This window comes from Bos mutus, chromosome 9 (assembly GCF_027580195.1).
Source record: "Bos mutus isolate GX-2022 chromosome 9, NWIPB_WYAK_1.1, whole genome shotgun sequence".
Taxonomy (NCBI): domain Eukaryota; kingdom Metazoa; phylum Chordata; class Mammalia; order Artiodactyla; family Bovidae; genus Bos; species Bos mutus.
Genome location: NC_091625.1, coordinates 93,644,488 through 93,669,002, shown reverse-complemented (window position 1 = coordinate 93,669,002; position 24,515 = coordinate 93,644,488). Strand labels below are relative to the sequence as shown.

Here is a 24,515-nt window from a genome sequence, read left to right as displayed (position 1 = left end):
GTTCTAGGGCTGCCTTGAAGTTCCGAGTTAGCAACTCCTTAGGGTGGTCCTTTGCTCTCCCCGCGGGGGTTATGCCATTCACTTCAGTTAGCATCCAATCCCCTCGGATGGCCGATCAATCAAACCTTGGGGGTAGGAAGCGCATCTCTACCGGGCTGGCTGGCAGTCTTACAAGCATAAAACCTATCAGTTCAGTTGCTCAGCCATGTCCGACTCTTTGCGACCCCATGGACTGCAGCACGCCAGGCCTCCCTGTCCATCACCAACTTCCGGAGTTTATTCAAACTCATGTCAATTGAGTCGTTGATGCCATCCAGCCATCTCATCCTCTGTCGTCCCCTTCTCCTTCTGCCCTCAACCTTTCCCAGCATCAGGGTCTTTTCAAATGAGTCAGTTCTTATAAAACTAAGTATATGTCTGTTCTCTGACTCAGCAATTCCACCTCTAGGTATTTCCCCCAAAGAAATGAAAGCATATATTCACCCTGTCACTTACATCTAAAGTGACAGCTTTACGGTTACGAAATTTCCCAGCAAAGTACGGAGGAAAGACTGAGCCAACTCCCTGGATACAGTGTGAAGCCGATCGTGAAACCGAGCTGCGGGGTCTCTAACCAGGCTGAGACTAGGCTCCTGGCGCAATCTGCGACCCCTCACTGCCTCCTAGAGTCAGAGCCTAGCAGTGTTTCAAGTAGGTACGGTATTGAAGCGCAGCGATCATCACCTTGGAGCGGGCAAATGATCCTCCCGGGTTAGACAGTCGTGGAAGACACTGCCCCCCAGGGTGCAAGCTACAGCATCTTCGCCCGGGCTCCGAGGGCAGCAGAGAAGGTTTGCGTGCAGAGGTCGTTCTCCGGACCGGTATTCGGGTTGCACAGAGGGAGGTGGCAGCGGAACCTTTCTTTTCGATCTCGCGCTCGTTTCTACCCGGGTCCAGTTGGCGGCGGACGCAGTAGCGAAAGCTCAGAAACATGGAGGCGGGGGACGCAGGGCCGGCTGAACCGTCCTCTCAGCCGGAGGCCTCGGTGTCTGCCGATGACCGGCTTTTCCTGGTTAAAGGTGTGGTGTGGCGAGGTGCGGGTGTCAGGTCAGGCTCACCCGGGGCGCTAGCCTGCGCTGGAGCGGGCGTTCCCACGCACACGCTGCCGGGGGAGACCTTGGTTTGAGTGCCCTGAGTTTAGTGGCTGTTCTGTATAGGCTGCATTTACCCCGTTCCCTCTGTAGTTTCTCTCATGTCTCCCCCCCGCCCACAGCACCTCCCCTTTCTAACTCCCAATGTCTCTTTTTTCGTCCTCGGGAGAAAGAGGGTAAGAGACCCTGTGCCTATTCTGTACTCTTGGGACACTTACACTAGAATGGCCTCAGGAACCAGGGGTCGTGCGGCCACGCAGGTTTCACAGCCGCTATCATTTACCTTTGCCAGGAGCTTCTTAGCTATCGTTTCTCGAATTTCGAAATTGATTTTTAAATAGTATCTGAAACTTATTTGTGTCCATCTTTTTAACTTCAGGTTTTTTGTTTTTTCTTCCTGCCGCCAAAACTCTTGACAGGTGGAATTTTCCTTGGTTCTGTTGCTGCAGCAGGAATGCTAGCTGGATTTGCCACAACATTGTCTTTGGCTAAAAAGAAAAGTCCTGAGTGGTTCAATAAGGTTTGTGACATAAAAATCCGTTGGTAGCACAATTACTGTTTACAAATCAGTGGCAGCTGTTTTGAATAGAAAGTGTTGATGGCCTTTCGTATTACTCTAAGAAGTAAACCAGTGTGGACTTTGTAGATTCAAGAAGGGTACAGATTAATCAACTGTCTTTATTTTCATTTAAAAGAAGTAATTATGTGCTTTTTAAACTGTTAGCAGAACAAGACTTTGAAAGCTCATCCAATACATTTCCTATTCACAACATGACCTTAAAGCTAAATCTAGGTAAATTGTTCTTGGTTGTAAGAGGCCCCATATTGTATGTAGCACACACACCCAAAAAAGCGCCAATATTATTCTTGAGACAGCACTACAGTAGTTATTTCTGGCTCAGAGATGTTAAAATGTTGGAATATAGTGCATCTTGGTATAGGTGAGAAACAGGCCGGCTCTTTGAACCTGGACACCATGCACGTTTGTGCAGTACAGCAGCCCCGCTCCCTAGAAAGTTGTCTGTTGTGTAGTTGTTGTTTAGTTACTTAAGTTGTGTGCAGCTCTTTTGCCACCCCGTGGACTGTAGCCCATCAGGCTCCTCTATCCATTGGATTTCCCAGGCAAGAATACTAGAGTGCATTGCCATTTCTTCCTTCACAGATCTGCCCCGCCCAGGGATCGAACCCACTTCTGCGTTGGCAGGTGGATTCTTTACCACTGAGCCACCAGGGAAGCCCTTAGCCCGTAGTATGTGTTCAATAAATTTTGGTTGAATGAGTATAACCAACTGAGGGCAGAAGACCCTAATTCCGTGAGCGAATTTGAGCAGTCACCTGTCATGGACAAGTTGAGTAATTTTCTTCCCATTGTGGTTGTTTTTCTGCATTGTCCTGTCTCTACCCTACCTACATCTTATGGTTTATTTATCCATTAACTTATTTCTTCAATAAATTTAAATGTTTAATAAATAAAATAAATGTTTATTTGGGATCTTTTATGTGCAGGCACTGTGCTAGCTAGGTATAAGAGATACAAAAATGAACAGAACATGTACCCCTCAGGAAGCTAGGTCTGGTGTGGGAGACAGATGTTATATAAATAATCACACAAGTAACAATATAATTACAATTTGATATTTTCTTTGGAAAAAGTGATATGTGAAAAATCATAAACCAGTTGAATTCCTTTTTGACTTGTATTTATCTTTAATAATCTTATAATTATATTTAAGCCCTAAGAATGGTGGGAGACCACATTAAAAGTGCATTTGGTTTCTCCTCTGAATATTCTCAGGGTTCATAGGGAGTTTTCCAAATCACTGTTAGGAACTTCATGGTCATTTCCTCCCTATGTTACAGAATATTTTCCGAGCAGAAATATGTATCTTGAGGCAGAAATCAGTGAAACCTGAGTGATAATGATGCTTTAATAGTGGAGTTTTGGTTGATTTCTAAATCCAAGTTAACATGATAACCTTTGGTTCACAGATCTTTTGAGAATCTGATGAAAGCTAGCAATTCTCTCTCTCAAAAAAAAAACCAAAAAAAACAACACATGTTCACAACTTTGCATTCTGTTTTGCAGTTCTAAGATTTAATACCTTTGATATCAAATATCTTGATATGGCCTTTATGATCTAACACAGTGATTTTCAAACTGAGGCCCACAGCACCCTGGGGATTCTTGAGACCCTTTGGGGGGTCTGTAAAGTCAGTTACTGTTGTGGTCCTGTTAAGACACTTGTGCCAATGGTACAGAAGCAGTAAAGGATAGAAGTGCTGTGCTGTGCTGTAGTTGAGGCAGTGGCCCCAGGTGTACTGGCAGGCAGTGTGGTCTTCCTTTTGCGCACCTGTGGTTAATGCCATCTTTGCAGAAGAATATCCTTGTTGAAGCAGTAAAATTATTTTTACTATCTTGACCCTTGAACATAACCTCTTTGTAAGGTCTGTGTGAAGAAATGGGAAGTACACATAAAGCACTTTGCATTATACCAAAGTAATATGTTTTTCTCAAGATAAAGCACTTGTGTGATTGAGTTACAGTCTGAACTAGCCACTTTTTTTCATGATATATTGTTTTCACTTGAAAGAGCAACTGACAAACTGTAGTTATTCAGAAGTAGGTAGACGTTTCTTCAAAATGAACCTTCTCTTCAAGCGAGCAATTGTTAGTATGTATCACCACTAATAAAATTCTACCCTTTATAGGTAAAAATTGTATTTAGAAAACTTATATCTGCCATTGTGAACTTGCCAGCTGCTTAAACACTTGAAGCTTTTTTCTGAGATTGGTAGTGATATTAATGATGTGATTTTAATATTTAATAAATGATGTCAGGAGTTTGAAAGATAACTTCTTCTGGCAAGTCAGTTATTTTCTCAGTGATCATGATGCGTGAATGAAAGTTCCATTCAAAATGCAAAATAGACCAATGGATTTTAATGTAACAAAGTACAACAATTTATTGATACGATTTTTTATTCCATATTGCAGATCATTTTTAAGAAACTATTTGTCAAGTTTGGGTATATATCAAAGAAAGGCTATTAAGATACTCCTTTTTCCGACCACATACTTGTGTGAGGATAGATTTTATTTGTATAAAAAAAAAGTGAAAGTGTTAGTCGCTCAGTTGTGTCCAACTCTTTGTGACCCCATGGACTGTACCCGACCAAGCTCCTCTGTCCGTGGAATTCTCCAGGCAAGAAGATTGGAGGGGGTAGCCATTCCCTTCTCCAGGGGATCTTCCCAACCTGAGGATTGAACCTGGGTCTCCTAGATTGCAGGCGGATTCTTTACCACCTTGAGTATTTGTGTACTTCAACCAAAAAACATTTCAACAGATTGAATATAGATAGATGCATGTGTGAAAATAAAGCTCTTTTGTTAAACCGGACATTTAAAAGATTAGCAAAAATGTCAAACATTGCCTCTTTTTGTGCTAAATGTTTTGTAGGATGGTTATTTTAATTCACATAATCAGAAATCTTTGGAATCCAAGTATAAATGGATCCTGAGATCAGGAAATTTGAGCACATCCTCTTTTGGAAGTTAAATATTCTTCAAATAACTGAGTTATTTCAAGACCCATTTAGGTAATGAACAGACAGAAAGGGTGAGTCATCATCTTTCTGATACAGCTATAACTTCTGAGAAATTGTAAGAACAAATGTTTACTTTGGTATAATGCAACACAGCTCTTTCTATGATGTAAAGAATATAGCAAAATATATCAGCTAAGAATGCTCTGCGGGAGAAATAGCTAGATTGAACATTCTTTTTAAATATCAGAATTTGATTTATATCAGATTCATCCCAAGATTAAACTGAAAAAGAAAAAAACCAAAAACATGAACCTTATTCTTAGGGAAGCAGTTGACTTTCTGACCAACTGAACGATTTGTTCTTGATAGTTTCTGTACCTGTGAATAATAGATTAAATCTTCCTAAGAATACATAGAATATAAAAGGCACCGTGCATTTAAGCATAAGAGGTATTATAAATATACAAAATAATAGAAAACAGTTCTTCTGTTTTAGGTTTTAAGGATCATAACTGCATTGTGATTTGCTAAAATCAACTTCCATGCGCACACGTCTTCATTTTAATTTAAATGAAAAGAATAAACAATGTGGCATTGAAGAAAAATACAGCTTTGATTTATACATATGTGACTAGCGCATGTAGTTATATCTAAAGAGCAACATTATTTTTTGGCAAGTCAGTCTTTGCTGCTGCCAGTCAGTGAGTGATCATTTTTAAAACTCTGAGCAGGCTGTATGAAGGCCATGTGACATGTAACTCCAGTGGGTAAAGCTTGGTGACTAGACCTTTAAAAACTTAAGAACAAATCAATTTTTAACATCACTTCAACTAAAATTAGTTTTAGAGTATATAGACAGTAGCTGATAATAATTCACTTCCCTCACAGTCAGTTTCTGAGACTGACAGACAAATAGAGCATGTACCTTTTAAAAAATCTGAAAGTTTAGCAAAACTAAGATTTTGTTGGAAGTATTGCTGTGTTATTAAGGGTTGTGTTTATAACCCATCGTTACCTTTTTTACTTAGCAAAACATGTGGATTTATGTAGACTTTAAAAAAGATTTATGTATATCTATAACATATATAGTTTTTGTCCTCAGGGAAATACAAAATTTTTAATTTAAGTTTCAAAAATAAAACTTAAGCCAGAGCACCTAAACTGAGCCTGGTGTAATAATATTTGGTTAATGATACTGCTTCTGGATGGAAATAAGCCAGTTAGAAGTTGGTGTATTTATGTGAGGTCTGTAGTGTCTAGGGAACCACTGAAATTAGAGCAGCCTGAGAAAAGGAATAAGAGAGTATATTGTTTTCATCATAGAAAATGGCTAAGGAAAATCTCTTTGGTTGGGACACGACTATTTCTGCAAAAAGTATGTCTTTAGATAGAATCTGTTAGGTTTTAGGCATAGGGATACAGATAAACAAAATGTTTCTATGTACTGTGAATAGCATTCTCAATCATAAATAGATGCCTAAAAAAAATACAAAACCTTTAAGAATGGATTGAATAAAAAATAAATGGGTTGAGCAATATAAAGACAATTTTCTAAAAAAAAAGACTTGAATAAATGAAAATATATTTCCAGATGAAAGGATGTTACAGATTTTCTCTTACCAGTTAGCTAATGTTTGATGTCATTCTAATGAAAATGTCAGTGAATGAGGTGAGTGGGAGTTGGAAGGACTCTTGACAAAATGTTCTAGGGTTTTTCTGGAAGAATGAATAGGTAAAAACTTAAGAAATACTTGACAAAAAGTAATGTGCATGATGTAAACACTTTCTGAATATTCAGACTTTTTCTGATTCTGTAATTACATCTGTGTGATTCTGGTATAAAATTCATAGTATGAAAATAGCTTAGAAACAAACCTCTGTATGTAATTTTCTCAAAAAAGTTTAAGAGGAGAAGGATTAATTCATAGAATGGTGCTGGGGTAGTTGCTAAACTGTTGGGGAAGTGAACTCCCTTTAGTTACCAGCTTCCAACAGGACTAAAGTAAATATCAGATGAACGAAAAAGCTGGGGGTAAAGAAGTTTTTTAAACAGAAGTATAGCTAGAAGAAAAGAGAAATGACTGTGACTTGGATGAGGCCAGTTAGCTTAAAATCTTTAGAATGCGTCTTTGACCAAAAACAAACAAGCAAAATAAAAAGATTAAACTAACCCGGGACTTCCCTGATAGTCCAGTGGTTAAGACTGCGCTTCCACTGCAGGGGGTGTGGGTTCCATCCTTGGTCAAGAAAGTAAGAGCCCATCATTAAAAAAAACAAACTAGGGAAATATTACAGCACATATGATAGGGCTTCTGAGTACATTAATATAGAAAGAATATACAAATTAGAAGACTTTAAGTATATAACATGAATATACAATTCATAAGGCATAAACGTTGGCTCATAACTTGGACAAATACTCATTCTCAGTAACAATAGAAATATAAATAGTCTTTCTTTTTTGTGTTTTTAGTTTTCCTGAGACCATCTGATGCTGGCTAGCTTGAAATGGTCCTCGTGAAACAGCACTGTAACTTAGTACAACCTTTTGAAAAATACTTTGTATGTCTATCAGCTTATAAAATATTCATGCTTCCCCCACTTAGTAATTCTGTTTTGAGGAATTTTCCCCAAGGACTTTATCAGAAATGTAGATAAGTGTTTAGGCACAAGGAAGTTTTTAATACAAAAAAATTAATATAAAAACCTGAAACTAGTATATATTAATAATTGATGGCTAAGTAAATTATGGTGTCAGTCGGTGTAACCTTTAAAAATATTTGAGTTCTTGACACTATGAGAAGATGAAAGTTGAAGATTAAAAACATTTTAGTGGTGTTAAGTTGTTTTTAAAATGTCAAAATATTTACCATAGTTTACTGGATAATAAGATGGAAGTTTTTTTTTTTCATCCTATTTTTTATACATACCAAATTTTCCTCAGTGATTATATAATCAGAAAAAAGTAAGATTCAGCTTTTGAGGAAGTTAAAATTTTTATTTTTGTTTGTTGACGTTTAATGTGTTTTAGCAGACAGGCGCATGGAGAAAAATAATAAATTCTTAATATTTCCTAAATTCTACCGTTTCCTTTAAGATTTTTTCAAAGGATAAATTGTATTTCATATTCAGTTCAAACTGTGGGAATGTCCCATAGTTGGTTTCAAGTAGACCCATAAGTATCATCACATCTTTGTCTATTTCAGCAGTGTGAATATTTAAATTACCCTAAGTAATGATAGTTTTTATTCTAATTTACACTGTGGATTTGTTTCCACTTAAAAAGATACTTTCATTTACATTTTGTGTTGTGTTGTATTTAGAATCAGAAGTGAGAAATGACTGAATGGCAAATTCCTGTTAGTCTATAAAGCCAGACTGCTGAAGTGCTCTAGCTTTTATAAGCTGTGAAACCTTGAACAAGTTATGTAATCTCTCTCTGCCTTAGTTTGGTCTTTAGTGAAATGAGGATCATAGTAAGTGAGGCTGAGTGAATTAATACATGCAAAATGCTTTAAACAGTGCTTGTCATATAGTAAGGGAGCAATATAAGCCATATATACATATATCTACCTGTCTATATATATATATATAAAGCTATATATAATTGTTGGGGCTTTCCTGGTGGCTCAGATGGCAAAGAATCTGATGCAGTGCAAGAGACCTGGGTTCGATCCCTGAGTCAGCAAGATCCCCTGGAGAAGGGAATGGCAACCCATTCCAACATTCTTGCCTGGAGAATTCCACGGACAGGACTGTGGCGGGCTATAGTCCATGAAGTTGCAAAGAGTCAGAGACAACTGAGCAACTAACACTTTTCACTTTTCTTTTCATATATAATTGTTAACTGTTATGTAGTATTTGGAAATACAGGATCCCTGGGAGATTGCAGTCCTGCAATCTTATAAAAAATTAATCTCATTTAGAAATAGGATTCACGGTCATTTAACGGTATAAGGAAAAATGTGGCTTTGGTCCTTCTGATCAGTCTGATTTAATCATTGGTATCAGTAGTGAAAAGAAACGTTTAGTGTATGAATACCACTTGTGCAGCTTATTCATAAAACAGGAGATCTGGGAGTAGCTAACCACACTCAGTAGGACTTCCCTTTCCCACAGGTGGATTGGTGGCCGCCGCCTCTGGATCCGTAGCGCCCTGCTCGTACACGCAGTGCTGCTGTTGCCCTCTCCGTTTCGGTCATAACTTCTAGGTGGCTGCTCCCCCAGCCCCACCCGGGACCGAAGTGTTTCGTCAGAGAGAAGTTGCTCTGTGTACCTAGCTTGACTTCTGGCACGGTGCCTTGCACACTCAGATGTTTGTCAGAGAAATTGTGATTTAAGTTATGCAGTTATTAAGTAGCAGAGCTGGAATTTGAACTTGGATTGGTCCAGTGTCCCAGTGATCATGGTGCTTACCAGAGAGTCATTAATTTCAAACACTCTCCAAATATTTATTCTTTCAAAGTGATGATTTTTACCTCAACCTTTCTGTCTTCATTGCAGGGAAGTATGGCCACAGCTGCCTTACCAGAGAGTGGGTCTTCCCTGGCCTTGCGAGCCCTGGGATGGGGCTCACTTTATGCCTGGTGTGGGGTCGGTGTGATCAGCTTCGCAGTCTGGAAGGCTTTAGGAGTGCACAGTGTAAGTAACTACAATCTTATAGTTGGTATCTGGAATGTTGATTCTATTTTGTCCTGCCTAAATCATCCAGATTTTCAAATTTATATATAGTTTATTTACTGTCTTGGGAAGTGATGACAGAATTGCCTCAATTCTTGCTAATAACTAGGCAGCTTGTCATTACTAGTAAATCATATAAATAATTTAAATATTTGAAGGTGGTAAAGCTTCAAATATAATTAAAGTAATGACTAATTCATAGCAAATGGTCATTCTGTATAAATTGGCGAGAGCTACTTGTTCAGGAAAATTATTTAATTTGGAATAGCTTTCTATGCTGTTTGACATCCATATTTATAAACATCGTTGTAGAATAGTTAAAGCATTTTAAAATTGTTATTTCAATTATTAATGTGTTTACACATTATTGGAAAAAGACTTAGTGCCTGTGTGTGTGTAATTTATACTCCAAGCTAAAGAGCTGTACATTCAGAATAATGGGAAGTTCTATGGGCCAGGCTCTTTATGACAGATGAGAGTTGGTTGTGGTTTAGAATGGGTGCCCGCAGTAGAGTTAATGAAAAGAAGTTCCAGATATATCAGTGTTTCAAAGGCAGGGGCAATAAGGATTTGTTATAAATTGAATGTTGGAGGTGAAAGTCAAGTCAAGGATGTCTCCAGGGTTTGGTCTGAGCAACTAGGAAGTGGACGGGACCAGTGTGAGTGGAACAGATGCTAGAGGACCATGTGAGGAGCCCAGTCTGGAGCTTGTGAGCTTGGGAGAGCTTTTAGATAGCCAGGAGCCAGGTGGAGAGTCAAGTAAGCAGTTAGATATAGATGGGTGGAATTCAGGGGAGAGGTCAAGGTGAAGGTGTAAATTAAAGACTCATCAGTATGTGGCTAGTATTGAGTTGGCCAAAAAGTTCGTTGGGATTTTTCTGTAACAAGAGATCAGATAAGCCCACAAAGGCAGTGAATGCAGAGCAGAAAGAGAAAAGGTCTGAGGAAGGAGCTCCTGGGCGTTTCTAAGGTTTAGCGGTTGAGGAATATTGAGGAGGTTTCCCTACCAAAGAGGTAGAGAAACCCAGGAGAATGGCGACCTGGATCCAGGTGAAAAAAGGTGGATGCTGGGTACACATCACATTAGGTGAGAACGGATCATTTGCTGAGTTGGCGATGTGGCGTCGTCGGTGGATAAACCTGAGTGGAGTGGATGTGAAGGAGAATGGAGGAGAGAGAGTGGAGGCCAAGTATGGGCAAGTCTTGAGTTTGGCTCTAAAGGGAAAGGAAGAAATGGAGTCGTAGCTATAAGGGGGAATGGGATCAAGAGAGTGTTTGTTTTTTAAATTGGTTGAATTAACAGCATGTGTGTGTGCTGATAAAGTGAAGTCACTCAGTCATGTCTGACTCTCTGTGACCCCATGGACTGTAGCCTACCAGGCTCCTCCATCCATGGAATTTTCTAGGCAAGAGTACTGGAGTGGGTTGCCATTTCCTTCTCCAGGGGATCTTCCCGACCCAGGGATCGAACCCAGGTCTCCCGGATTGCGGGTTGACAATAGTGTGTGCTGATAGGCATGGAGAAATTAATGCAAGGGTTGTGGGGGAGTTGTTGGAGTAACAGGTGTTATTGTTAAATTGTTCACATTTGGTTTAATCATAACTACATAGGCATTAGTGTACTTTTGACTTAAAATATACTGATAGACAAATAGACGTTAGCAAATAGACGTTGCTTTTTTCCTAGGCTAATCTTTATATTTAAAGTAACTGCCCAATCAGTAGTCATTATACCAATAAAATAGGGATTGATTGAAAAAGTTAGAGAACTTGTGATGGAAGATTTTTTGATGACTTTTAGACACCTCACTTTTCCTTTTGATCAATATAAAATCTCTTCATTTCAGGCATTGTACCAGACATTTCAGACGTAGCAGATTATTTAATCCTCTCAGTAACTATGAAGCAGGTATTAATATCTCCCATGTTATAAATTAGGAAATGAGGACTCAGGTCAGTCACTTGCCCAAGATTACACAGCTTGTAATTGGCAGAGTCAAGATTTGAAGGCATATCTGATGGTCTGCAGAACCTAGCCCGTTTCCAGTTTTACCTACCTTAGCTAAGATGGACAATAAAGGAGGAGGTCAGAGGGGCCAGGGCAGGGGACGGAGGGAGTGAATTTGGTTTTTGATTGTGGCGTGATCCACAGTCTTGATAACTTGACAGATTTTACTGGGTATCTTCAATGTGAACCTCATCTCCTAACATAATTGACCTCAGTCTGGTATAGGACGGGCCGTTCTTTCCTCCTATAATATGAGAGCCGTTATTTGAAAACAAATGGAAAAGATTGGGAGGAAATGTGTCTGGTGATAATATGTGAATGAATTATGGGTGTGTGGGTCAATTTCTTATTTTACTTTTCTTTGTAACTCTTAAATATGCATTGCTTTAACAGTAATACTGCTTTTAAAAAATAGTCCTAGGTTTTATTTTTATTAATTTATGCTGACTATAAAGCACAACTGCTGGGGAGTTCACAAAGCCTCCTTGACCACACATGAACTCTGTGTGTGTGGCGGGGGGGATGCAAATAAGAGTCGTTATTAAGTTTTTGATTTCTACAAAAATGGCAGTCTGTTAGCCATCACATTGAGTGCATGGAACTGATAATGTTTCTAGAGTGCAGCGTAGGTCATAAATCAAGTAGTGAAGTTTTAAGGTATTTAAAAATATGAACAGTCTGTTTTAGAAGAGTCATAAAGAATCAATCCAGATTTTCATAGACCAACAAAATTAGGCTCTACATTATATGCTTGAGAACTTGGGCTTTATGGGCTAGACTGTGCTATTTTTAAAAATTTATTTACTTATTTTAATTGGAGGCTAATTACAGTATTGTGTTGCTTTACCATACATTGACATGACTCAGCCGCAGGGGCACACGTGTCCCCCAGCTGTGCTATTTAGTGTCTAGAATGTGAACTTTGTTTTATGGCACTGATGAGAGATTATTACCCAAATAAAATATCTGAGGGGCAGAATTCTTTTCAGATTGGCACTATTGATTCTTTAGATGGGCACTTTTGCCGTGTCTGAGAAGTCTCACAGAAAAGTGAACCCACTGGTAATTTTTTAGGATACATCTCTTAAAAGCCACGGTGTTTATTAATTTGTTTATTCAAAAGACAAATGTGGGCCTTCCCTCAGCCTGGCACTGAGCTAAGACAGAGCTCCCCTGTAGACAGTATGGGTGATTTTCCAAGGAAATTCTTGTTGGATGGCTCTGCTCTGAGGCTTACGGAGAGCAGTATGGTATATTTCAGTTCTGCATTTAGAGAGTTTTGATGATAACTGTGAGGTTGCCCTGATTCCAGGGATGAACTTTTATTACTATTTACTGCCTCTTACTAGGAAATTATGACCAACCTAGATAGCATATTAAAAAGCAGAGACATTACTTTGCCAACAAAGGTCCATCTAGTCAAGGCTATGGCTTTTCCAGTGGTCATGTATGGATGTGAGAGTTGGACTGTGAAGAAAGCTGAGCACCGAAGAATCAATGCTTTTGAACTGTGGTGTTGGAGAAGACTCTTGAGAGTCCCTCGGACTGCAAGGAGATTCAACCAGTCCATTCTAAAGGAGATCAGCCCTGGGATTTCTTTGGAAGGAATGATGCTGAGGCTGAAACTCCAGTACTTTGGCCACCTGATGTGAAGAGTTGACTCATCGGAAAAGACCCTGATGCTGGGAGGGATTGGGGGCAGGAGGAGAAGGGGACGACAGAGGATGAGATGGCTGGATGGCATCACCGACTTGATGGACATGAGTTTGGGTGAACTCCAGGAGTTGGTTATGGACAGGGAGGCCTGGGGTGTTGCAATTCATGGGGTCACAAAGAGTCGGACACGACTGAGTGATTGAACTGAACTAGGAAATATCATTCTTCTGTGAGGAAGGAAAAGTTTTAGTCAAAAAATGTTGAGCAAAAATGGTCCCAGCCTTTGCATTTACTTAGTATTGAGCTGGTCATTCTAGATAAACACATATAAATCAGAATCAATTCCTGCTTCAGATAGTTAAATTGTAAATAAATCTCTGGTATAAACCAGTTCCATAAAAAAGGGTGCCCTCTAGTGGCTGACCTAGAGCAGCTCGCGTTCCCTGTTTTAATTCACAGCTCCATCTGCTGGCCTTAAAGAGACCATGTTGAAAATGCTTAAAGCAAAGCTTTTTAAAAATTTTTATTTACTGATTTTTATTTTTGGCTGTGCTGGTCTTGGTTGCTGCGTGGGCCTTTCTGTGGTTTCGGTGAGCGGGTGCTACTCTCTGTGGTGCACTGCCTTCCCGGCACAGAGGCTTCTCATTGTGGTGGCTTCTCTAGTGGGGAGCTCGGCCTCTAGGACATGAAAACCTCAGTAGTTGCGGCACATGGACTCGGTGGTTTGGGCAGGTGGGCTCAATAGTTGTGGCCCACGGGCTTAATTACTCCACGGCCTGTGGGATCTTCCTGGGTCTGGGGTCGAACCCGGTGTCTCCTGCATTGGCAGGTGATTCTTTACCACTGAGTGGCCAGGGAAGCCCTAAAGCAAAGCTCTTCAGTTTCTTAGAAATATTTTGGATTTACTCGTTGTTTATTCAGAGTTAGTGTAGAAGTTCATTTCACGAGGAACATGTTTAATGTATCAGATATAAAGAAAAAATTTTAATTTACACAATGGTAGATCATTTAAGAAGAGATTCTAAAAAAGGAGAGAGCTAGTGGAAGCTATCTTGTCAGCCAGCTGAAGCAGATCAGGGTGTCCAGGGTTTAAAGTGGGACCCCTGCCTACCTTCAAGTCAGAATCAGTGCAGGTCCAGCCTGGCATCACCACACCAATTCCACCCTGCTCACCAGCTGTGGGCATGGCCTGATTGCTCAGAATGGGCTCATCATTTACTTTGAATTATGGTATTTTATCATGTGATTATTTTATCACAGCATCTGAACTGTGAAAAGAATGAACATTTAGTATGGGTTCATGTTAAGTTTAGAGACTTGTGGAGATTAAATGCTTTTCAGGCAGTAAATAAGGGCATTAGTGATACTAACTGGTGACCCCTCAATTGTCAAAAGAAAAACCATGCCACCTGCAGTTATTTAAATGTTAACTTTTTTACCTTTATTGTTTATAGTCGGTATAGACGGAGAGGTTGAGCATATTTGTGGTTAGACTGTCTTGGTTTTTTTTTTCTTCCCTTTGAAGGAAAAGCATTAGGTGTATAAAAAATTCCAGATTAATATGATCGAAATCGTTATAGCTTTTCATGCCTAATGGACCTGTGTTCTACATTTATTTGAGGTGAGGTTATCTCAAAATACTGGTCAGAATCACCCACTGCTAACATTTATTGTAGTTTGTATAGAATATATTCATGGTACTTGGTATAGTTAAAATTTACAAGTCAATTGCAGTTGTCTTCACAGGAGCTAAAACCTTGATAGTAATAAAACCATGAATGGAAACATTTTCATTTATTGTGAAATACTTTAAGTTGTCCCAAGATTTTATTTTAAAAATCAACTTATAAATGGAGTTTTTTATTAACCATGGAATAAGTATTTGTTTTTATTTATATATATTGGTATTTATTTTTAAAGAAAAATATTTAGGACCTATCTTTTTTTAAACAAAGATGGTTTTGTGTTTTGTAAAAAAAATATGTACACATTGCTTAAAAAGTCATTGTAGAAAAGTTAAAAAAAAAAATCACCAGAAATCTCTGAGTTGTAATCACTTGTTATAGTAGAAACATCCATTTAGACCTTGTATAGGCATGTTCATATAATTGTAAAATATTTTTCTATTGTACTACTCTAGAACTTTTTTTTCACTGAATAGTCATAGGAACATCTTTGCGTAGTAGAGTATGTGACTCTCCATTACTTTAATGGCTATGTGGGGCTCAATTGTAAGTTATAATTTACTTAATCAGCAGCAGCATTTAGACTGTAATTTTTTACTGTCAGACACCATGGTAAACCTCTGTAGGCATACATCTTTTTGTACTGTGTTTCGTCAAGAAATGTGTTCTAAAGACAAGATGTTATTGTTGAATCGAAGTGTATTTTTTGTTTTTGTTATCTGTTGTTAAATGTCCCCCCAGGAAAATATATAAAGTTTAGAAGATATCAACAATGTATACAAGTTTCCTAGCATCCTTGCCATTAGTAGCTTTTGTTACTCTGAAATTTTTGCCAGTCTGACATATGGAAAATGTCTTCCTTTACCTTTCTCTGAAGACCCTGCTGCTGTACAGGCCTTTATGGGAATAATCTGTGATTGGGGTCGTGCATACTCTACAGCCCCAGTCTTCCTCCTCATTTAATATAGGTTGCTTTTTTCTCAAAAGCCCAGACCTCTTTTTCTTTAAAAAACTAAAAGTTAAACATGTTAAAACATATTTTAAACATCTCTCTAAAAGTTGTCATTTGATTTTTCCTGTTCTAAGTGAAAGTGAAAATCGCTCAGTCGTGTCCAACTCTTTGCGACCCCATGGATTATTATAGTCCATGGGATTCTCCAGGCCAGAATACTGGAGAGGGTTGCCTTTCTCTTCGGCAGGGGATCTTTCCAATCCAGGGATTGAACCCAGGTCTCCCGCATTGCGGGTGGGTTCTTTATCAGCTGAGCCACCAGGAAAGCCCAGGAATACTGGAGTGGGTAGCCTATCTCTTCTCCGGGGGATCTTCCCGACCCAGGAATCGAACCAGGGTCTCCTGCATTGCAGACGGATTCTTTACCAACTGAGCTATCAGGGCAGCCCTTTCCTGTTCTAAGGAAGATCTTATTTAAAAGTTCTTTTCCATTATGGCTTATTACAGGATATTGAATGTAGTTCCCTGTGCTCTACAGTAGGACCTTGTCTATCCATTCTCTGTATATTAGTTTGCACCTGCTAGTCCCAGATTCCCAAGCCAGCCCTCCCTGCCCCCTGCAACTGCAAGTCGGCTCCCTTTGTCTAATTTGTAGATAAGTTCATGTGTGTCATAGTTTAGATTCCACATATAAGCGATATCCTTTGGTATTTGTCTTTCTGACTTCCTTCACTTAGTATTAATATGATAACCTCTATGTCTAAAACGCTTACTCCTTGGAAGGAAAGTTATGACCAACGTAGATAGCATATTCAAAAGCAGAGACATTACTTTGCCAACAAAGGTCCATCTAGTCAAGGCTATGGTTTTTCCAGTGATCACATATGGATGTGAAAGTTGGACTATGAAGAAAGCTGAGAGCCGAAGAATTGATGCTTTTGAACTGTGGTGTTGGAGAAGACTCTTGAGAGTCCCTTGGACTGCAAGGAGATCCAACCAGTCCATCCTAAAGGAAATCAGTCCTGGATGTTCTTTGGAAGGACTGATGCTAAAGTTGAAACTCCAGTACTTTGGCCACCTGATGTGAAGAGTTGACTCATTGGAAAAGACTCTGATGCTGGGAGGGATTGGGGGCAGGAGGAGAAGGGGACGACAGAGGATGAGATGGCTGAATGGCATCACCGACTCGATGGACATGAGTTTGGGTGAACTCCGGGAGTTGGTGATGGACAGGGAGGCCTGGCGTGCTGCGATTCATGGGGTCGCAAAGAGTCGGGCACGACTGAGCGACTGAACTGACCTGAGGTCTGTCCGTGTTGCTGCCAGTGGCACTGTTTTGTCCTTTTTTCTGGCTGAGTAATATTCTGTTGTGCACGTGTGCACCGTACCTTTATGCACTCATCTGTTGCTGGGTGTTTAGGTTGTCTCCATGTCTTGGTTGTTGTAAATAGTGCTGTTGTGAATACAGGGGTGCGTGTCTCTTTCTGAACTACAGTTTTCTGTTAGTATAGTCCCAGGAGTGGGATTACTGGATCGTAATGGCAACTCTGTTTTTTAGTTTTCTGAGGACCCTCCATACTGTTCTCCATAGTGGCTGGACCAATTTACATTGCCACCAGCAGTGTGGGAGAGTTCCCTTTTCTCCACACCCTTTCCAGCATTTGTTATTTGTAGACTTTTTGATGATGGCCTTTCTGACTGGTGTGAGGTAGTACCTCATTGTAGTTTTAATTTGTGTTTCTTTAGTAATGAGTGGTGGTGAGCATCTTTTCATGTGCCTGTTGGCCATCTGAATGTATTCTAAGAAAGATCTTTTACAGGAAGGACTATAACACCTCATCTCTGGGACAATATTGGGTGTACGCAAATAAAACTTATTTTCTCCAGTCTCTTTTTGGTAGCTGTTGTTAGGAATACTTTTATATTAATATTTAGGCCCACTTCTTAATTACCTTATGACCAACTTGAGGGCTTTTGCTAATTACAGTCAAATCTCTCGACTCTGCTAATTTCAGTTTTTACCAGCATTCTGGTGTATCTCGTATTAAGTGCATTTGTTCTTGCACTATGTTCACTCATTTCAGATGAAAGCAGCATTGTAGGGTGAATGCTCCACCGCCATACGTAAAATAAAACTAAGGGAAAGCTTTAGGGTTTTCCACTTCTAAGATATCTAAGAAGGAAGCAGCCTTCATGCTCTATACTATTCATTGGTTTAGGTCAAAGATTAAAAACAAATCGGAGTCTTCTGGCAAATGGTTTCTTGGTAGCCACTTCTGAGTGGTCTGCAGGGGAAGTCTGAAAAGAGGCTAAAACATTTTTCTACGTCCTCGCCTGATCTAGTTTCAGTGCTTCCAGAGATTTCTACCAGCTTCTGCCTCCAGGAAGAGAGCTTCAGTTTCTTATTCTGCTTACCGCCTGTCAGCAGCCCCATCATGGCTTCCTCTTCCTGATGGTACCTCCTTGACCACTCAGAACACGTCATCATGACCTTGCAGAAATGACTCCATCTGTCACGCTCTCGGGCCTTCAAACAGCTTAAGTATTGAGGGATGTTTTTCCTGGAATCATTTTTAAATTAATTGGAAGTGGCACTGGCACGGGTTAAACTCCGGTCTGAGGTGACAAGAACATTTCTGTACGCCTTACTTCCCATCCCCAGTGCAGCTCTAATGGGCTTGGCCTCCTGGTGGTGAGAAGCACTCTGTGAACGTGGAGAAGCAGTTTGGTGACAGGGAGACCGAGTCAAAGGGGCTTGCTCAGCTTAAAATGGGAGATAATGACTGATGTACTTTCTTTTTTCTTTTTCTTTTTTAAAGCCAAGGGAGGAGGGAAGAAGGGATTCAGCTGTTTTGGCATATTGCCAAGATTCTTCTTTTAAAAACCCATCAGTTTCCTTTTATAAGTAAAATAGGGCCCCCAGCATTTTATACAGTAAGAATGTGCAACAGTTACCAGGGAAGATAAGCCCTGCCTTAGAAGCCTTCTTGTTCCACGCCTGACACAAATCAGGCCTAATTATCTCAAGAACATTCTCAGTCTTAATGCCACTGGAGGTCTGGCAGCCTTGATGTCACATGTTGTCTTTTCCTTTGTCCTTACTTCTTACACTGAGCGTGGAAAACTGGGCTCACGTGAGCTGATCTCTAGCCAGAGCCTGTGGAGTGAAGACCTGAGAGCGCACGCTTGCCCCTTAAGCTTTCTTTTCAGAGGTACCTACTCCTGACTGCTGTGCTGTGTTCAGTCACCTCTGACTCTCAGCGACCCCATGGGCTGTAGCCCACCAGGCTGCTCTGTCCATGGGATTCTCCAGGCAGGAATACTGGAGTGGGTTGCCGTTTCCTACTCCAACCTATTATTGGTTAGTCACTTACAAATATCTAAAACTATGAAAAAAAATATATCAATTGGGCTTCACTGGTGACTCAGACAGTAAAGAATCTGCCTGCAATGCAGGAGACCCGAGTTTGATCCCTGGGTTGGGGAGATCCCCTGGAGAAGGAAATGGCAACCTGCTCCAGTATCCTTGCCTGGAAAATGCCATGGATAGAGGAGGCTGGCGGGCTGTCGTCCATGGGGTCACAAAGAGTTGGACATGACTGAGCAACTAACACTTTGAGTTCATCGATCAGAATATGAAATATTCTCTCTAGTTTTCCTGACTGAAATACTTCTAACAATTTTAACCAATGTTAGCTGTGACAAGACTCTTGGGGCTTTCAAAGCTCTTGTTCTTTTTACTTGTTCATGGTCCTGCTTGGGCTGTTGTTTTCCACTTCCCACCATCCTGTTTACTGTTGTTTCCTCCTTTGCCCTTGTATTTTCTCCATGGTTCTGGTCATCCCAGTGGCTTCCTCCACATGCAGACAGCTGCCAGGACTGCATCTCCAGCCAGAGCCCTGAACTCCTAGCTCGTGGGCGCATTTGACTGGACACTGATCTTGGACGTCCGCTGGGGCCAGGTGTGGTTCCGCTCGAACTGTCCTTTACTTCCCATTTCACCCTCCAGCCTACTCCCAGCATCACTCCTGGTGAATGGCAGCAGCGTCCATCATCCAGCAGTGCTGCCTAGACTGAAAAGCTGGATTTCATTCATGACCACACTCTTTCTCCCCCCTCAGTCTGATGTGTCACCAAGCCTTGCTGCTACTCCACCCCCACAGCCCTGGGGTTGGGGGCACCTTCCTGCCGTACACGTCTTATAGCTAACGGTGGTTCTGCCTGCCTCCCAACTGGCCCTGCCATGGTGTTTCTCCACACGCGGCTAGGACATGCTGGGCTTCATCTTCCCCACACCTGCCTGCAGCTGAGGTAGGCTGCACCAGTCACCTCCGCCTATAGCCGTACCATGAAAGGCACAGAAGCCGAGACAGCGTCCACGGAGGGGAGAAGGCTCACTTGTGTCAAATGTTGCTGAGAGATCAAGTGACAGAAGAGTGAAGACAAGACCTGGATGTAAACCCAGCAGAGAATCATCTTAGATTCTCTCATTTCCCATCTTTCCCTTCATCTAAACCATGAGTGCTTGTTAGCTCTGCTGCTAAACATAGCCCAGCTCTTTCATCTCTCTCCATGGGTGTGGTGGGCCTTTTGACATGCCTGTGAGACCCAAGAGACGCTGCTGCAAAGCCCCACCCCCACGAGGGCATTCGACCTCCTCCCACCTGCCTCTGCCCAAGGATCTCGCTCCCGTAATTATCCCCAGCCTTTGCTGATCAACGGCTTTCTCTCTGCTGCAGTGTGTAGAGACGAGTTCTAGTCTCTCCCATCTAAAACTCTTCTCTTCTCCTCTGGCTACCAGCCCATTTGCCTGCTTCCTGTCATAGAAGAGATTTCCTGAAAGAGTTGCCTGTGATCCCTGTCTCCACTTCCTGCCCCGTTTATCCTCAGTCCAGTTTCCTTCCCGGCACCCCTGAAACTGCTGGTGTCAGGGCTCCGGTGCCCCGCGTGTTGCCGGGTCCAGGTCTTGTCTTTACTCTTCTGTTACTTGATCTCTCAGCAACATTTGACACAAGTGAGCCTTCTCCCCTCCGTGGACGCTGTCTCTCGGCTTCTGCGCCTTTCACTTCGCCCTGTGTGTGTCTCCTTTGCCGGCTCCTCCCCTGCAGACCCTGAAGCATTGGCGTGTCCGGTGGCTTCGTACTTGGGCCCCTGTTCTCCATCTGAACTCAGCCCTTGGTGCTGGTGATTAAAAGCAATCTACAGTCTGACAGTGTCCACATATACAGTTCAGCCTCACCTTCAGATTTGCCTTGAAACCACACGTGGTCCATCTCTTGTGTCTCACGGCATGTCAAAGCCCCAGGTCCTAACCAGAACTCTTGGGTTTCCTCACCTTCTCCCCAACTTGCTCCTCCCTTAGTCTCTTCCATTTCAGTGAGTGCCACTCCCATCTCCCCAGTAGTTCAAGCCAAAAACCCAGCAGAGAATCATCTTAGATTTTCTCATTTCCCATCTTTTCCCTTCATCTAAACCATGAGTGTTTGTTAGCTCTGCTGCTAAACATAGCCCAGCTCTTTCATCTCTCTCCACCTCCATTTTTGCCTGGTATATTGAAATGGTTTCTTATCTCGTATCTCAGCTTCACTTTCCCTAGAATTTTTCCCGCATGTAAGTCGAATCATGTCACTCGTTTATCTAGAAACCCTTCAGCATCTCCTGTTGAGGAAATCTTATAGGATGTAGCCCCACCAACCTCGCTGACCTCACCTGAGCCCCCACAAGGACCCCTCCCATCCCCTACACTCACCTGGCCCTGGACCTTCTTGTTCCTTCAGCACAGCAGCCTATTTCTGCACAGAGCCTTTCTAGCTTTGCCCAGGACACTCCTTCCCTGGGTCTTTGCACGGCTGGTTCCACGTGGCCATCCAGGGTTTCAACCCAGATTTATTTCCCCTCCTCAGAGATGCTTCCCCAGACTATCTAATTAATTGTCCAAATGCAAGAGCCTCTTCACTCCCTCCACTCAGTTCCTCTCTGGTGTTGCCCGATTTTCTTTTCCTCATAATGCTTGTTGCAAAATGAAGTAACACTAACCACTTAAAAACTGTTTCTGTCTTTGCAAAAAAAACCCTAAATTCTAAGAGGGTGGCACCCTCATTTCCCTTGTTCCCTGCTGTGTCCTCGGCACCCACCAGAGCCTCTCGTGGAGGAGGTGCCCCGCGGGGGGTAATCTGACCACGCCGCCGTGTTGTTTCAGTGGCTCCCTCTTCCCTTGAGAGTACGTTCCAGGTTCCCTGATATGGTTTATGAGTCCCTCCCTGACCCGGCCCCTGCTTATGCTTTAACCCGTTGAGTCTCAGCTGGGGGTGGGGGAGGTGTGGGTGGCAGTTTTGCTGGGTCCCACCCCCAGCCATGAGAGGGAGCTGGCAGTGTCTGGAGGTCCTTTCGGCCATCATAACTGCAGGGGAGCATCTAATGGATGGAGGTCAGTGGTGGTTTAGTTGCAAGTCCTGTCCGACTCTTGGGACCCCATGGACTGTACCTGCCAGGCTCCTCTGTCCATGGGATTTCTCAGACAAGAATACCGGAGTGGGGTGCCATTTCCTCTTCCAGGGGATCTCCCCGACCCAGGGATCGAACCCCCATCTCCTGCGTTGCAGGCTGCTGCTAAACATCCCACAGTGCATAGGACAGGCCACAAAGAATAGTCTAGTCCGAAATGTCAGGAGTGCCACAGTTGAGAGTCTAGCTGTTCCTCTTATCCTTTGTCATGGTCAGAGGTCTACGCCTGCTGAAAGGTCATGTTCTTTCCTTGAGCCTTGTCCTTGCTAATTGCCCACCTGGAACACCCCTTCCCCTCTTTACTGTTCCCAGCTGCTGTTGACCCTGTTCATGGCCTTGATGGAGGCAAATTAAGCTTTAACCTTTACAACATGAAATTAAATTTGTTTTGGCAGTTTGGAGTTTTTTTATAAAGATAACTTAAGTTTCTACCTCAAATTGAAAGTAACTTCCATACACAAACATTCTTGTGTCTGTTTTTTTTTTTTGGATGGGTAAAGCTGTTGTTACTGAGGACTACAGTATTATGTGTATTGTTAGTCCAATTGCAGAGAATAAATGAGCTGACTTAGTAAACAGCACCTATGCAGTTTAATTTTTTGACCATGGGCTCTTTCTCACTTTTTAGATATGATTTAGTGTGTTTAAACACACATTAATGAATTTTAGTTTCTTTGTGCCATGTTTTCATGTTGTCCTTTTTAATGATTAATACAAGCAGCTTGCCAGTTGATATTACGGTATTTGAATACCATAAGTAGGAAGTTGGTCCCTGGGTTTTTTTGAATTGACATTCTACCTTTGTTCTATTCATGGGACAGAGCTTTGTGGCCCTGCTTTTGTCCTTCCCCGAGCCGTCCCACTATTGCTGATGAAAGAAAACGCTTTCAGGTTCTGTGGTTTGTAAAGACCCCCACATGAGGATTACAAAGTTATTTATGAGCAATAGAATCACAGCCCACTAATTTTTTAAAAACTACAATTTGCCTGTTATGATTTTTAAATCACAAGATTTTAAAAAATAATTGTGTTTATATAATGCTCCGCTTGCATGCTGGTGAGTTTGTAGCTTGTAAAATTAACACAACCCTCGTTGCATCTTTTTTTTCTTTTTCAAATCCATTTGCACATGGATTATTTTTTTAAAACTTTCCACAGAACAGAATATTTTAAATAACTTCAAAGGATAAAAATATTCCTTCTGCCATTGCATATTTATTTTACTGTGTTTCTAGCACTGTAGACTCTTTTTTAATTTTATGTTCTAATTTGGTAAAGGTAGATACTAGTTTTGAAAGGGATTAAGAAATCTTTTAGTTTACTCATAGCTTTATCTGAAACTTATTGTATCAACCTTGCTAAAAAACCCCAAATAGGCACCATTTTCCTTACCCCTTTATTCAAAACTCCACACCAGGTGGATTCTCCAGCCCTGCCTTTCCATCTTATTCTCACCTGTTGGCCCCCAGAGCCTTACTTGCCTCAGTTCTGTAGTTATTTCCTCATTCTTTTCTACCATGAACAGTGACTGAATCCCTGTTCATGTACCAAGCTCTGTGCTAGAGGATAAAGATATGCTGTTAAATAAAAGGTGTTCCCTTTGACGAGTGACAATTTCATAAGTAATTACGTTTGTGTGTGATAAATCCTGTAATGGAGAGAGGTACGCAGTGGTGGCAGATTTTTAAAAAGTTACTTCCTGGGAGACTGTAAAAGACTTAGGAGAGGGTAGAATATGGATTCCTAGAGAGAAAAAGGGCATCGAGAGCTAGGGATGAAAGTCCAGGTGACTTAGTTTACAACCATTCTTGGTTCAGCTGCTCGCTGGTCATCTTTATTTCCTGCTTCCTCCCTCCTAAGTGCTGTAACCAATAGTATTATGGCATAATCCTGCCATCAGCTGTAATATTAAAGTGAATTTGGAATAGATAATTTGAGTTAGATTTTCCATTCAAAAGGAATAATGAGCCACCTAAGATAGAAGGTCATTAGGGAGCTGGTTAACTGTAGCTGACTTTCTCCATTTTGGGGGAGTCCGTCCCTTGGACTGCAAGGAGATCCAGCCAGTCCATTCTAAAGGAAATCAGTCCTGGGTGTTCATTGGAAGGACTGATGCTAAAGCTGAAACTCCAATACTTCGGCCACCTCATGCTAAGAGTTGACTCATTGGAAAAGACTCTGATGCTGGGAGGGATTGGGGGCCGGAGGAGAAGGGGACGACAGAGGATGAGATGGCTGGATGGCATCACCAACTTGATGGACATGAGTTTGAGTGAACTCCGGGAGTTGGTGGTGGACAGGGAGGCCTGGCATGCTGCAGTTCATGGGGTTGCAAAGAGTCGGACACGACTGAG

At 41.5% G+C, this 24,515-nt stretch overlaps 1 protein-coding gene across 1 annotated transcript in view; it reads left to right on the top strand.

Annotated features, from left to right (window-relative positions):
• Positions 1-907: 907 nt before the first annotated feature.
• The window catches only part of TMEM242 (transmembrane protein 242), a 41,487-nt gene continuing 17,879 nt past the window's right edge, over positions 908-24,515 (top strand). The window contains exons 1-3 of the mRNA XM_005907855.3: positions 908-1,058; positions 1,550-1,650; positions 9,180-9,317. Coding sequence (XP_005907917.2) covers positions 971-1,058; positions 1,550-1,650; positions 9,180-9,317 — 327 coding nt within the window. The 5' untranslated portion in view covers positions 908-970. The remainder of the gene's footprint in view (positions 1,059-1,549; positions 1,651-9,179; positions 9,318-24,515) is intronic.